Source organism: Vombatus ursinus, unplaced genomic scaffold, assembly GCF_900497805.2.
Source record: "Vombatus ursinus unplaced genomic scaffold, bare-nosed wombat genome assembly UNPS02014838.1, whole genome shotgun sequence".
Lineage (NCBI taxonomy): Eukaryota > Metazoa > Chordata > Mammalia > Diprotodontia > Vombatidae > Vombatus > Vombatus ursinus.
In genome coordinates this window covers 473,722-486,219 of record NW_020954616.1, presented here as the reverse complement: position 1 = coordinate 486,219, position 12,498 = coordinate 473,722, and the positions used below count along the sequence as shown (strand labels likewise).

The following is a 12,498-nucleotide window of genomic DNA, read 5'->3' as shown; positions in this document are numbered from 1 at the left end:
TCTCTTTGTCTGACTTTCTCTGTCTCTGCTTGCCTGCCTGCCTATCTGTCTGGCTTGTTTATACCTCCAGCTAGAAAACCATTTCTGGTACAACACCTCTTCATCTTCTGTTAGGATGTTTCTGTGCTTAGTTTCCTCCTCCCATAGCTGTATTTCCAATAAGTTTACCTTCATTGGGTATACTTACCAGGTATGAGTGGTAGATAATTATAATGTTTATAAAGACAAAATAAACATTCAAAACGAACAAAAGTAAACAACCTTTCCTAGCCCAGAAAAAAAGGCTTCAGGCTTCCATAAGGGAACTCTAGGGGAGAAAAAAGTATCATCCTATTATGGATTATGACTCTGGGGTCTGTAATTGGAGATGAGGAAAAAGTTCATCAACACCCTTATAAACTCAACAATCCTTGTGCTTAGTCAGTTTTGCTCTCAGAACCCAGGTTCCTTTCTTGTTTTGGTTAGCTCTGCCTGTGCTTCTGCTCTCCCAGCCCCACATGACTTCTTACATAGGCCCATTAGTCTACTTGACCTATTAGGAGCTAGTCCTCATCAGCAATTCTTCTGGACTTATTGAATTGACTTAAAATCTTCCTGAAGCATGACCTTTAATTTTATTTTAAATTGTTTATTCTGAATTTAATGGATGCACATGCAGACACACACTAAGAGAATACATTCCCATATACGAAACAGAAAAAAGGATTGTGTGTGAAACAGTGAATCTTCATTACATCTGGCTTGATTAAAAATATTTGTAATAAATTTAACATGTATTTAAAGATGTCCTGCTGGTTTTTGTTTCCCTCTGAACTTCTATTCCATTCTGTGTTTTGAAAATGTCAGTGCTATGATCAGCTCCCCTTTCCCCTAAGTCTCTGCCACCCACCAAATATAAAGGGAAAAACACAATCCTTGTAACAAAGAAGCCTATAGTCACACAAAACAAATTCACACTTTGCCACAACAAAAATGTATGTTTGATTCTATACTGTGGGGACATCAGCTCTCTCTTAGGAGGTGGGTAGCTTTTTTAGTCTTCAGTCTTTTTTAATCATGGTTAGTCATTATTGCATTTATCAGAATTCATGTCTTTCAAAATTGTTTTTCTTTACAATGTTGTTATTGTATAAATTATTTTCTTGGTTCTGCTTATTTTGCTCTTTGTCATTTCATATAAGTCTTCTAAGGTTTTTCTTGAAACCACCACGTTCATCATTTCTTACTGCTGGATGCTATTGCATTACATTTATGTGCCATGTTTTGTTCAGTCATTCCCAAGTTTGTGGATGCTCCCTTGGTTTTCAGATGGCTTATTTTTCTGCATCCTATTGTATTGCTTCCTTTTTGATTCATGTGTGTGTGTTTACATGTACACATACAAAACAATACCCAGAATTGAATATGCAGTTTAATATGCAGTTGAATTGACTTGTTTAGTCTACAAGTATGTATATATGTACATTGAATTATAGACTAATTAAACAGGTCAATTAAATTGCATACTATAGCCTGGACAATAGACATCCTTCATTCATTTGCTTTTAGCTATGTGGATTATAAGATCAAACTCTTTTGACTACTTGTGGATCTCATTAAGGAGGCTATGTGGTTTTCTAATATTATTCATACACCATTATTTATGATGAAAATAATTTGTTATAGAAATCCTGACAGATACATTCCATTTTTCAAATTTTTAAATTAGTTGAAGTTTTATCTTTAAGTTGTCCGGGGAAGATCTGGCTAAATGTATCCAATGCCAGAATTTCTATGGATTTGATTTTTCCATCACTACTCTTTGCTATTTTATGAAATGATGCTGTCTAAAAGCTTCTATCATTCTTTTCATATTTTTCTGCAGATGAGTTTATGTAAGAGTATACTGTGATTCCAAATTATCTAGTTTTCAGCATGATGGAATCATAAATTCAGAATCATAAAATCATAAGCTCAGAGACCATCTTTTTTTTTTTCCAGGCAATTGGGGTTAAGTGACCTGTCCAGGGTCACACAGCTAGTAAGTATCAAGTGTTTGGTCCGAGGTTGGTTTTGAACTCAGGTCCTCCCGACTTCAGGGCTGGTGCTCTATCCACTGTGCCACCTAGCTGCCCTTCAGAGACCATCTTGTCCAGTGAAAATCCTTTCTATAATAGGCCAGCAGTGATGGTAATGTGAACTTGGTGGGACTAAAATGATGCAAAACTGCACTGTCTAAGCCTACTCTCCCCAGATACCAAGGTGCTATAGGAAGTGTGTTTCTCTGGTGGTGTTTGGGAAGAATTTTTGTACTTCTGTTCTTGCCTCTATCTTGAAGAAAATGATTGTTTAGAAAAGCTAATTAATGTTTTTTGGTTAAATGGAATTGGAGCACTAGTCACTGAACATCATGGGGGGAACACAATGGGAATGGGGACCCAAGCCAATGGCATTGGAATAAGATCTCTCAACCTTTAAAGGGTATCCCTAGAATCATGGGTGGGTATCATATAGTCATAGAGGCCATAAAGAATTCACTATACACACACATATTTGTGTGTGTGCATGTGTATGTGTGTGTACACACACATGTGCTGGTAGTAGAAGGACTTAATTACTGAAGGACACAAGGCAGCGTATACTTCAGGAGAACTTTGTTGTTAAAGAAAGCCATAGTACTTAAGATTACTTTTTTTCTTTTTAGCAAGTGGAAGAAGTTACACTTAGTATGTAGCTGGCTCAATAAAGCTTCAAGAGGCAGGAAGACACTGTGGAAAAAACACTTGTTTTGGAATCAGAAGACCTGGGTTCAAATCCTGCCTGTCACTTATCACCTGGATGCTCTTGGACAAGTCACGTAATCTCTCTGCACTTCCGTTTCCACATTTGTAAAATGCAGGGTTGGAAGTGTCTATGGCCTCTAAGGTCTCTTCTAGCTCTAAATATATGTGGGAAATGGTGATAATATTTGTTTACATTTGTTTTTCCTATCTATTTTCCATTTTGTGGCACAATAGTTTGGATCTGTTCTAATTGCTCCTCATATGATCTTCTCTATCCTTTCTTCTAATTTAGTAGTGATTCTGACACTTGCATTAACAAGTTGATAGTCTGACTATAGGCAGACAACTGATCCAGAAATAACTTCCAAAGCGGTAACCAATCACTTCTTGTCTTTCAAGATATGGTTGATTTAATTTCTTTTGTAATGTTGTATTGTGTTTGCCATGTTTGTCTCCTTCCACCTCCTCTCTTGAAGGAGATATTCGTGGTATATAAGTGTGAGTCTTCTGAGCAGTCTATAATCCTTTGGGCAGAATTTGCTTCAGTGGCATAACCATGAAAAACCAAGGGTCACCTTCATGCCATGATGAAGCATTGTGGTAGTAATTTTATAACTATAAAGTGCTATATAAATGTAAACTATTATTGCAAGAACGGATGGGACTGAATGTAATTAGTAGGTAAACCACCTTTGGTGGTCTTATTTGAGGAATGCCTCTGTTCCAAAGCATTTCTTTTAACACCTCCTATGAGTCTGATGCTCCATTATTAGATGTATTCATATCCTGAGTGTCCTCTACTAAAATGCATAGGCTACTAAGAAGCTAAAGCCTTTGGGAGATTATGATAGAGAAAGGGCTTCTGGGAATGAGATACATGATAATAGTAATAATAATAATTAGCAATGATGATAATAATAGCTCTACAGGAACAATTGACATTTATATAGTGCTTGATCTTTATCTTGTAAAGCAGGTATTATTGTACCTAGTTTTCATATGAGGGAATTAAGGCTCAGGGAAATTAAGTATTTTGCTAATGGTTATACAGTTTGTGTAAGAGACCCTAGATCAGGCATGAATCAATGAATTTATAAGAAGACAATTGGAAGTGGGAGTATATAATCCCAAAGCTCAAGCTGACTTGCTTTCCACTTGTACCCAAGACTTTCCCTTGAAGACCTTTGTTTTCAAAAATCAAGGATGAATAGCTGCAAGGAATTATGGATGCAAACTCAGAAGAACCCTGTATATTTCCTCTTTTGACACAAGTGACTTCATTTTAAAAATAGCTTCCATTTCAGTGCAAAATGAGCAGTTATCTCCATCCCTCCACCATCACCATTCCTTGGTTTCTCAGAACATAAAATGAGAAGCTACTCTCCCTTAAGGACTATGACAGTTTAGAAACCCCTGCTCTATCTTCTAGTTCAGCTGCAGGGCGGATTGACTCTCTTCCACTTTTTCTCCGTTATTTATATTCAGAAATCATTTGGCTGATAGAGGAAAGCTGTTAATCAACGGTTATCTCCCTGCCATGGCTTGTAAAGTTTCTTTTCCTGACCCTCCTCCAAATTATATGAGAATAACAGAACTCAGAGAATGAGACAGTCTAGTACATACCTCTTTAGTTGACTGGACGGTAGAGTAAGTTGTGATAGAATCCTTTTTGTCTGGAATATTAGGTTTTTCAGTCTTTTTCTGTAAAAAAAAAAGTCTTTTTAGGTTATAAGGAATAAGGTGGCAGTGGCATTTACATATAGATTCAAGACCCTAGGGTGTGTAGTATGACAAAAGTGGGGAATAGTTTGAGTCAGTGGGAGGTGTCATGTTCCAGACCTTAGTCTATGTGATCTAATGGAGCTCAGAATTTCTTGAGTTTTAAATATCATAAGCCCTTGAAGGATCAGGAATGGAGAAGGAAATGAAATGCCTCCAATAAATAGCCACGATGGGTCAGTAAAAGGATGAACAGCAGAGAACAAGGAGTTCGTGGTGGGAGGAAGAGAGGCAGCATGGGTGTAGTGGCAAGTACATTAGATTTCCTAATCCCATTAGTTCCTTATCCCCTGTGATCTAGGATCCTACTTGTTAGGGTTTTCATCCACCTCCTCAAATGATGGTGTGTATATGTAACAATCCTTTGTTTATTTGGTATGTCCCCCCTGAAAGAGGGAGAAAGAAAGAAAGCTCCTGGAAGGCAAAGGCTATTTTTCTATTTTGCCTTTGTTATGCTGGTACTTTGGGGCATAGTAGGTCCTTAATATTGCTGGTTTGGACTGGATTTTACCTTTTCCAGTTTCTGTACCTAGTAGGCCCATTATGTGTAACTGGTGTCTTGTGGATGAGTGAATGAATGAATGAATGAATATGTACTACATGAAATCAGCACATGTAGAACATGAGGGAGGATGAGAGGCTAAATGGGCTGTAGTAAACCTATCTATTCTTGGCCTTTCCCTTTCCAAGTACTAGGTATTCCTTCCTCTTCCCTAGGCTAGTTCAGTGCCTAGGATCAAGTTGCCTCAAGAAACGTTGAATTCCCTATCATCCAATTATTCAACATTTCCATCCAGGTGAAATCTGTTTAAAATGAATACGATTCTAGAGAGGCAGCTGTGGTGGCCATGATGTTTGATATAACAGCTTAAATCCTGCCTCCTCCTATTTGGTGATCTTGGGAAAGTTACAACCTTTTTTTGGCCTTGAGCGTCTGTTTAAGACTTATATACTAAACTATAGAAGGGTAGGTGGAAGGAATTTACACACTGAAGAAAACATAGCTCCTTGATGAACATCATTTAAGCTCTTTAATTGGGAAGAAATATCACTGTTAAGTAATAAAATGCCTAAAGGGTCTATATAGAAGGACATGCTCTTCCTAAGTCCCCATATTCTCCCCTCTAAGGATACCTTCCAACCACTCTATGTGGTTTGTATAAACTTGTTTATATGTTGTCCCCTCCGTTAGACTATTAACTGCCCGAGGGGTGTTTGTACCTTTCTTTGTATTCTCTGCACTTAGCACAACCCCTGGCACATGTTGTTGTTGTTCAGTTGTGTCTGATTCTTCATAACCCCATTAGGGGTTTGTCTTGGCAAAGATATAGGAATGCTTGCCATTTCCTTCTCTAGGTCATTTTTACAGATGAGGAACTGAGGCAAACTGGGTTAAGTGACTTGCTTAAGATCACACAGCTAGCAAGTGCCTGAGGTTGGATTTAAACTCATGAAGATGACTGTTCCTGATTCCAAGCCTAGTGCTCTATCCACTGTACCACCTAACTCCCCTGGCATGTGGTAATTGTAGTAAATGCTTGCTGAACCACAAAACACTTGAAAATGAATGTTGCCAAATTATAAAAAATGATCTGGGTTCCAAAGAAAAGACTTGAGAAGACATTCCCTCCACTCCCTATCCTTCACTTCATATATGGAAGGGTGTGTGTGTGTGTGTGTGTGTGTGTGTGTGTGTGTGTTGTGTGTGTGAGGGCAACTTATTGGTGTGGAATACTGTACATGTCGATTTTTCCCAATGTATTGAGTGGTCTTGCTGAAGATTTTTTCTTTTCTTTCCACTTAAAATAAATTCTTTGTTACAGGGGATGTCTCTTAGAGAGGAGAAAAGTATGCAGGGGATGATCTAGATGATGTAAAATAAAAATATATTAATACAAATCTATTTTTAAAATGATTCTAGGAACTGATTTTACTTAGGCAGATTGTATTAATTCATCCATTCATCAGACATTTATTAAATATATACTGCAAGCATTTCACGGATACCTCAGGTCTTTTTAGCTGGAGGCAGTATCTGCTTTTCACTTTCCAGAAAATTCCCTGCAATTCCAGATACCTGGTCCCTGATAGATTCTAGAAGGAACTTCTGGTCCTGGGTGATCATACCCTAAAGATAACTGTCTGCAAGTTGTAGTAGAGGGGCTGCAGCTACTTAGTTTCAACTTCTGTTTAAAATAGTACATATATATCACTGGCAACAAGAAAATAATCAATGTCCTGAGGCCCCAGAATACTCCATTTCCATATAATCCCTACTAAACTAAACCCTCTAAACTTTCTGGTTGGCACTTACTGTTTGGGTTGTTGGGTATCAATTCCTTAATTTCCTCATCTATAAATTGAAGGGGTTGGATTAGATGATTTCTAAGGTCCCTTCTAGCCTTAAATCTATGATTCTATGATACTCAAGCATTTCTGTTTTCTTGGTGAAAGGGGAAAAATGTGAAATAATCTATATTGGTGGTTTCCTTTCTTTTTCTTCACAAGCAGGAGCAAGCTGTTTATTTCGTAGTTTAAATAAAGAAACTTGGAAACCCAGAATTTCTAGTTAAGACCCTGGCACCACAGGAAGAAAAATAATAGGCTTTTTTAAAGGGGGTAGAGGAGAAGCTTGGACAGTGCCTACATCCTCTAGGAAGTGATTGGAAGCTGGCTTTGAAGGATTACAATGATATTTAGGGACTAGGAGTCACCTGCAGGTACTTAATAAATGGGGATAAGGCATACATGATGCAAGGCCAAGACCATCTGCGTGCAGTGGGGGCTGTAGGCTGTTAGTGTTAGGAATATCTTTTCTCCTTCTCTTCCTCATATTGGCTCTGAGCTCTCCTATCTTACCTATGTAAAACCTTCAAATCAGTTGGACAATAGCCCCCCTGACTTTGGACTGATCATAAACTCTCACTCTTTTGTTTTCTCTCAAAAGTCATTCAATTTGATTTGGAGTAGATTGTAAGCAACTTGGAACTTTTTTTTTTTTGTCTTTGGATTCCTAGGCTAGGTGAGTGCATAGGACCAACTTGCCTCAAGAGGTGAATTCCCTGTCATTGGATTCTTCAAGAGTAGGCTGGATGAACATTTGCTAGGGATGTTTTTGAGGGTTTTAAAAAACCATCCTGTACTTGAATAACACCCCTCACCTCTCTCTCCAGTATCCCCAACAAATTAACATACAGTATACACTTAAAGACCTGCAATAATAGTCACATACGAGGCATGTAATATGTGCTTGGCAGCTAGGTAGCACAGTGGATGGAACACTGGTCCTGGAGTCAGGAGGACCTGAGTTCAAATTAGGACTCAAGCACTTAGTAACTGTGTGAACCTGGGCAAGTCACTTAACCCTGATTGCCTCAGTTTCCTCATCTGTAAAATAAGCTGGAACAGGAAATGGCGAACCACTCCAGTATCTTTGCCAAGAAAACCCCAAATGAGGTCATGAAGAGTCAGACACAATTGAACAACAAGAACAACGTTAATTTGAATAGAAGGAGTCATTAAACATGTGTTATGTGTACTTAGCACTGTGCCAGCTATTGTGGAAGACAAAAGAACAACAGATTCATGGAATATCAAAACTGGAAAGAGCCTCAGAGAGCATAGAATCTTAGGATCCTCTATCTCGAAACCTTGGAGGGACCTCAGAGGCTGACTTCTACAAGCTCTTCATTTTGTAGGAAGAAATGGAGACCTAACCAGATTAAATGACTTGCCGGCAGTCACATAGCTAGTAAGTGGCATGGTATGGACTTGAAGGAGAAGAAGGTACCTCTGCCCTCATTGCAGTTGGGAGAAGAGACTAGTGCTTATGCAACAGTCAAGGAAATTCCAGAAGGAAGCATATTATTATGTATAAAACTATGCGGTACAAATGAGAAACTCTATGGGAAGTCTGAGGAGGGATCAGGGTAGGCTGCAATGGTCTCATATGACTTTATAGTCTGATATGCATGGTCTAGGAGCCCTTGGATAATGCTTTGTTTTTCTTGTGAGTTAGCCAGATTGGTAATATGGTTTTGGTAAGAGATAGGACAGTGAGGCAGTAGATGGGTCAACAGCCCTAGAGTTAGGAGGACCTGAGTTCAAATATGGTCTCAGATACTTGTAAGCTGTATGACCCTGGATAAATCACTTGGCACTGTTTGCCCCAGTTTCCTCATCTGGAGGAGCTGGAGATGGAAATGGAAAACCTCTCCCACATCTTTGCCAAGAAAACCCTAAATGGGTTGGTTACAGAGAGTTGGACACAACTGAAATGACTAAACAACAAGAGGGGTCAGTTGGATGACTGAAAAGACTTACCCTGTATGGATGATTGACTTGTGCATATACTGTGTTTCCCTCAGTGGCAGCCCCTGTTGACACAAAGGGCAGGATCAGCAACATAGAGACTTCCTGACCCGGCCAACCAAATGTCCTATATAGCCTTGAAGACTTCCTGCCCAAAAAACATTGGGTCTAGAGTCAAGAGAAACTTAGATTCAAGTCCTGGCTCTGACATGATGCTGGGCAAGTCACTTAATTTCTCTATGCCTCAGTTTCCCCATAAGTGAAACAGATGATAATAATACTTGTACAACTTGCCTCATAGATCTATTGTGAGGAAAGTACTTTGTAAACCTTTAGGTGCTACATACACCATCTGTAAGTCTGACAAGGGGCACAGTGGATAGAGTGCCAGCCCTGGACTCAGGAGGACTCATTTTCCTGGGTTCAAATCTGGCCTCATACATTTACTAGCTATGTGACCCTAGGTAACTCATTTAACCCTGTTTGCCTCAATTTCCTCATCCGTAAGATGAGCTGGAGAAGGAAATGGCAAACCACTGCAGTATCTTTGCCAAGAAGACCCCAAATGGGTTCAAGAAGAATCAGACATGACTGCAACAAAAGTTTGATAAATGTGCCATCTATGACTTCACCGAAATTATTGATAAAAATGTTGAAGAGAACATAGCCAAAGATAGAATCTTGGCACATGTCCCTCATTTAATTTCTATCTGTTGATCTCTTAGGGTACTGTCATTCAATTAGCTACAAACCCACATGAATGTTCTATCATCCAGTCTATATTTCTCCATTTTATATTCAAGGATTTTGTGAGAGACTGTCAAAAGGCTTGCAGAAATCCAAATACATTTTTTCTCTCTAAGTTCTCATTTCTTTTTAGTTGTGAAGGCTAGACATAGACATATGAGGCCCTGAGCCGAACATGACTAGTTCTGAGTACAGTGGAATAGAGCCCTGTGGTTCTTATGTGATGTATTTCTCCTGACATAAAGAAGAATAATTTCCACACTATTACATAACTGACTCAGGGTCAGCCCATGAGCTGTGTGCCTATCATTTCCAAATGCTTCTCAAGTGACTTTCCACATGTGACTTGGGATAGAGTTACCAGCTCTCTGCCCTCCAGGATAGTGGCCTGGATAGGTGGTGGTTCATGGTGAGTGGACACCAGGTGGATCTCTTTTGGTTCTATTTTAAACATTAGGGGACAGGGTCTGTGCTTATTGACTATATTCAAATTGGAGGCAGAATATTCCCCTATAAATTTCCATCCCTTATCCGCTCCCTTATATTTCCAAGAGCTGGTGCATTCACTGAATCTCAGAGTGGGAAGGAACTTCAGAGGTCACAAGATCATAGATTTTGAGCTGGAAGGGCCATCAAGGCCAACTCCCCTCATTTTACAGATGAGATAACTAAGGCACAGAGAGGTTGATTTTCTCATGGTCAAACAACTAGTAAGTGTTTGAGTTGGGTTTGTACCCACGTCTCCCTGACTCCACATCCAGGTCCCTATCTACTACACTGCAGATCATTTAGTCCTACTTGTACCTGAATAAAAAAAGTCCTTTATAGCATCTCCAACAAATGGTCCTCAGCCTATACTTGAAGATTTTGAATGATTGCAAATTCATCACCTCTTGAGGAAGCCGATTCCAATTTTGGACAGCTTTCTTCCTCTGTCTGAGGCTCTGAAATGCATTGTGAGTCCTTTTGTGAGAGGCTGTGATCCTGGAACAGCTATGTCCCTCAGTTTACTTCTGAGGCAGGTATGGAGTCACTACACAGCAGCCCAAGGTTTGGTTCCATGCATTCCATGCTGCTTTAGAAGTGCAAGGATAATGCGTTCTCACAGTACTGATATCCTGGACCTTCCCATGTTGAATCCTTGGAGGGATGGGGGAAGAAAAGAACTCTAGAAGCATTCTCCAGCATTCGTATTATGGGCTGGCTATGCCGCCAGTGATCATTGGCCAGCTGACATTTTAATGACAAATTAAAGCTATTGCAATGTCAGAGAATGGCAGAGTTGGAAGGAACTTTTCTTAAGGCCTTAAGTTTCATCATTAGCAGAGTAGAGAGGATAAATCTGCCCCTATTTGGGAGGACGTGACTGAAGAGAGATCATTCCATTTTTTGGGGGAGGGATCCAGACTTGGATGGAACTCCCAGGGTGGAATCTCTGTACCACAGCAGATCAGCAACTGGACTGTATTTATACCCTTAGTTGTCTGAAGATACTGAGAAGTTAAATTAACTTGCCCAGGGTCACACAATTAATAAGTGTTAGAGGAAGGACTTAAAATTAGGTCTCCTTGACAGCAAAACTCTGTCCCCTGCCATCAGTAACACTGTCTAACAGGGCCCTTGGTACCATGATCTCATGTCCCCCTACCTACAAAGTGCCTCCTTCTGCCTCTTTCATTCCCTTTCTCCACTGTGCAGCAATCCAGTAGTTCCTCCTTACAGTGTCAATCCAGGTAACTCAGAATCTGGAAACTTACCCTGTTGCTGAACATTGTTGGGAGAGTATTGGATGAAATCTGAAAAGACAAACTCAGAGACTGAAAAAGATGATGGTAATGGAGAGAGAAGCCATTACCCCTCCTCTCACCATTCCAATATCTGCTGAAGAGGGTGGGGAGGAAGGCAGGGGTGGAAAGTTGGGACAGATTGTGCTGGACAATAAAGTCTCATGTGTAATGAAGAGTCTGTCCAAGGGAAAGAATGGAGGATGGTTCCAGGGGCAGGGCTCCAATTTTCAGTAGGATATCACCACACAAGGTCACTGTGTGTCCCAGAAACTATTTGAACAGAGTAGTCAACTTACGGATTTACTCTGTGACCCATTCAGAGTGATGCCTGGGGACACAGGTCCCAATATTGGCCTCCAAATCAGAATGATGGGCTTCACAGAGAAAATAGATTTGGGGATAATGAGAAAAGGAATGTATAGGCACTATATATATAATCACTGCAATTTTGGAGTATTAGGGAAACCAATTAGTAATGCAGGTTACAAAAACTTCTTTTTCAAGGAAATCTCACCTTGTCTTTTTTTCTTCCAAAAAATACTCCCAACCATGATGGCTGCACACAGCACAACCGCAATTACAGTTCCTACGATCAACTTAACATGATTCCTAGATGATGCTCCTTGAGGATTTGGAAAGGAAAAAATAGTATGAGTGGTGCTGGGGACACTGAGCCAGAGTCCGTGACTCTGGAATTTCCTCCCTCTTAATCTGGCCATCCTTTTGACCTGGGCAGGATACAATAGGATGAGTAGGAACCACATCTCAAGAAGGCTAACCTGGTGAACCCTGGGCAGAGCTGGGAAAAGAATTGGCTCTCCTGAGATCTTTGTCTTTGAGTTCTGTGTGCTGAAAAGATATGGGGTTGTGGAGGTTGAGGGAAGGATATTGGGGGTAGAGTTTGAAAGTTCCAGAGGCAGAAGCTCAGAATCCTGGCATGTTCTTGATCTTAAGAGAAGTTCTGTTGAGTTCTGTGCTCTGGGAGCTCTGGTAAGCAGTATGGGGCAGTAGAAAGAATCTTAGATTTAGAGTCAGGAGACTTGAATTCAAAGCCTAATCTTCCACTTTCCATGTATATGACCCCAGACAAATCATTTAACTTTTCTGGGTTT

General features: G+C 39.9%; 1 protein-coding gene across 6 annotated transcripts in view; it reads right to left on the bottom strand.

The window, feature by feature from the left end:
* Positions 1-12,498, bottom strand: part of LOC114026372 (SLAM family member 9-like) — a 44,395-nt gene that overhangs the window by 9,059 nt on the left and 22,838 nt on the right. For 5 of the 6 annotated variants that reach the window (XM_027840056.1, XM_027840058.1, XM_027840060.1 and 2 more), the window contains 4 exons: positions 11,901-12,008; positions 11,357-11,416; positions 8,865-8,917; positions 4,386-4,463 (listed from right to left, as the gene is read on the bottom strand). In XM_027840056.1, coding sequence (XP_027695857.1) covers positions 4,386-4,463; positions 8,865-8,917; positions 11,357-11,416; positions 11,901-12,008 — 299 coding nt within the window. The remainder of the gene's footprint in view (positions 1-4,385; positions 4,464-8,864; positions 8,918-11,356; positions 11,417-11,900; positions 12,009-12,498) is intronic. The other variant, XM_027840057.1, reaches the window with a different exon arrangement.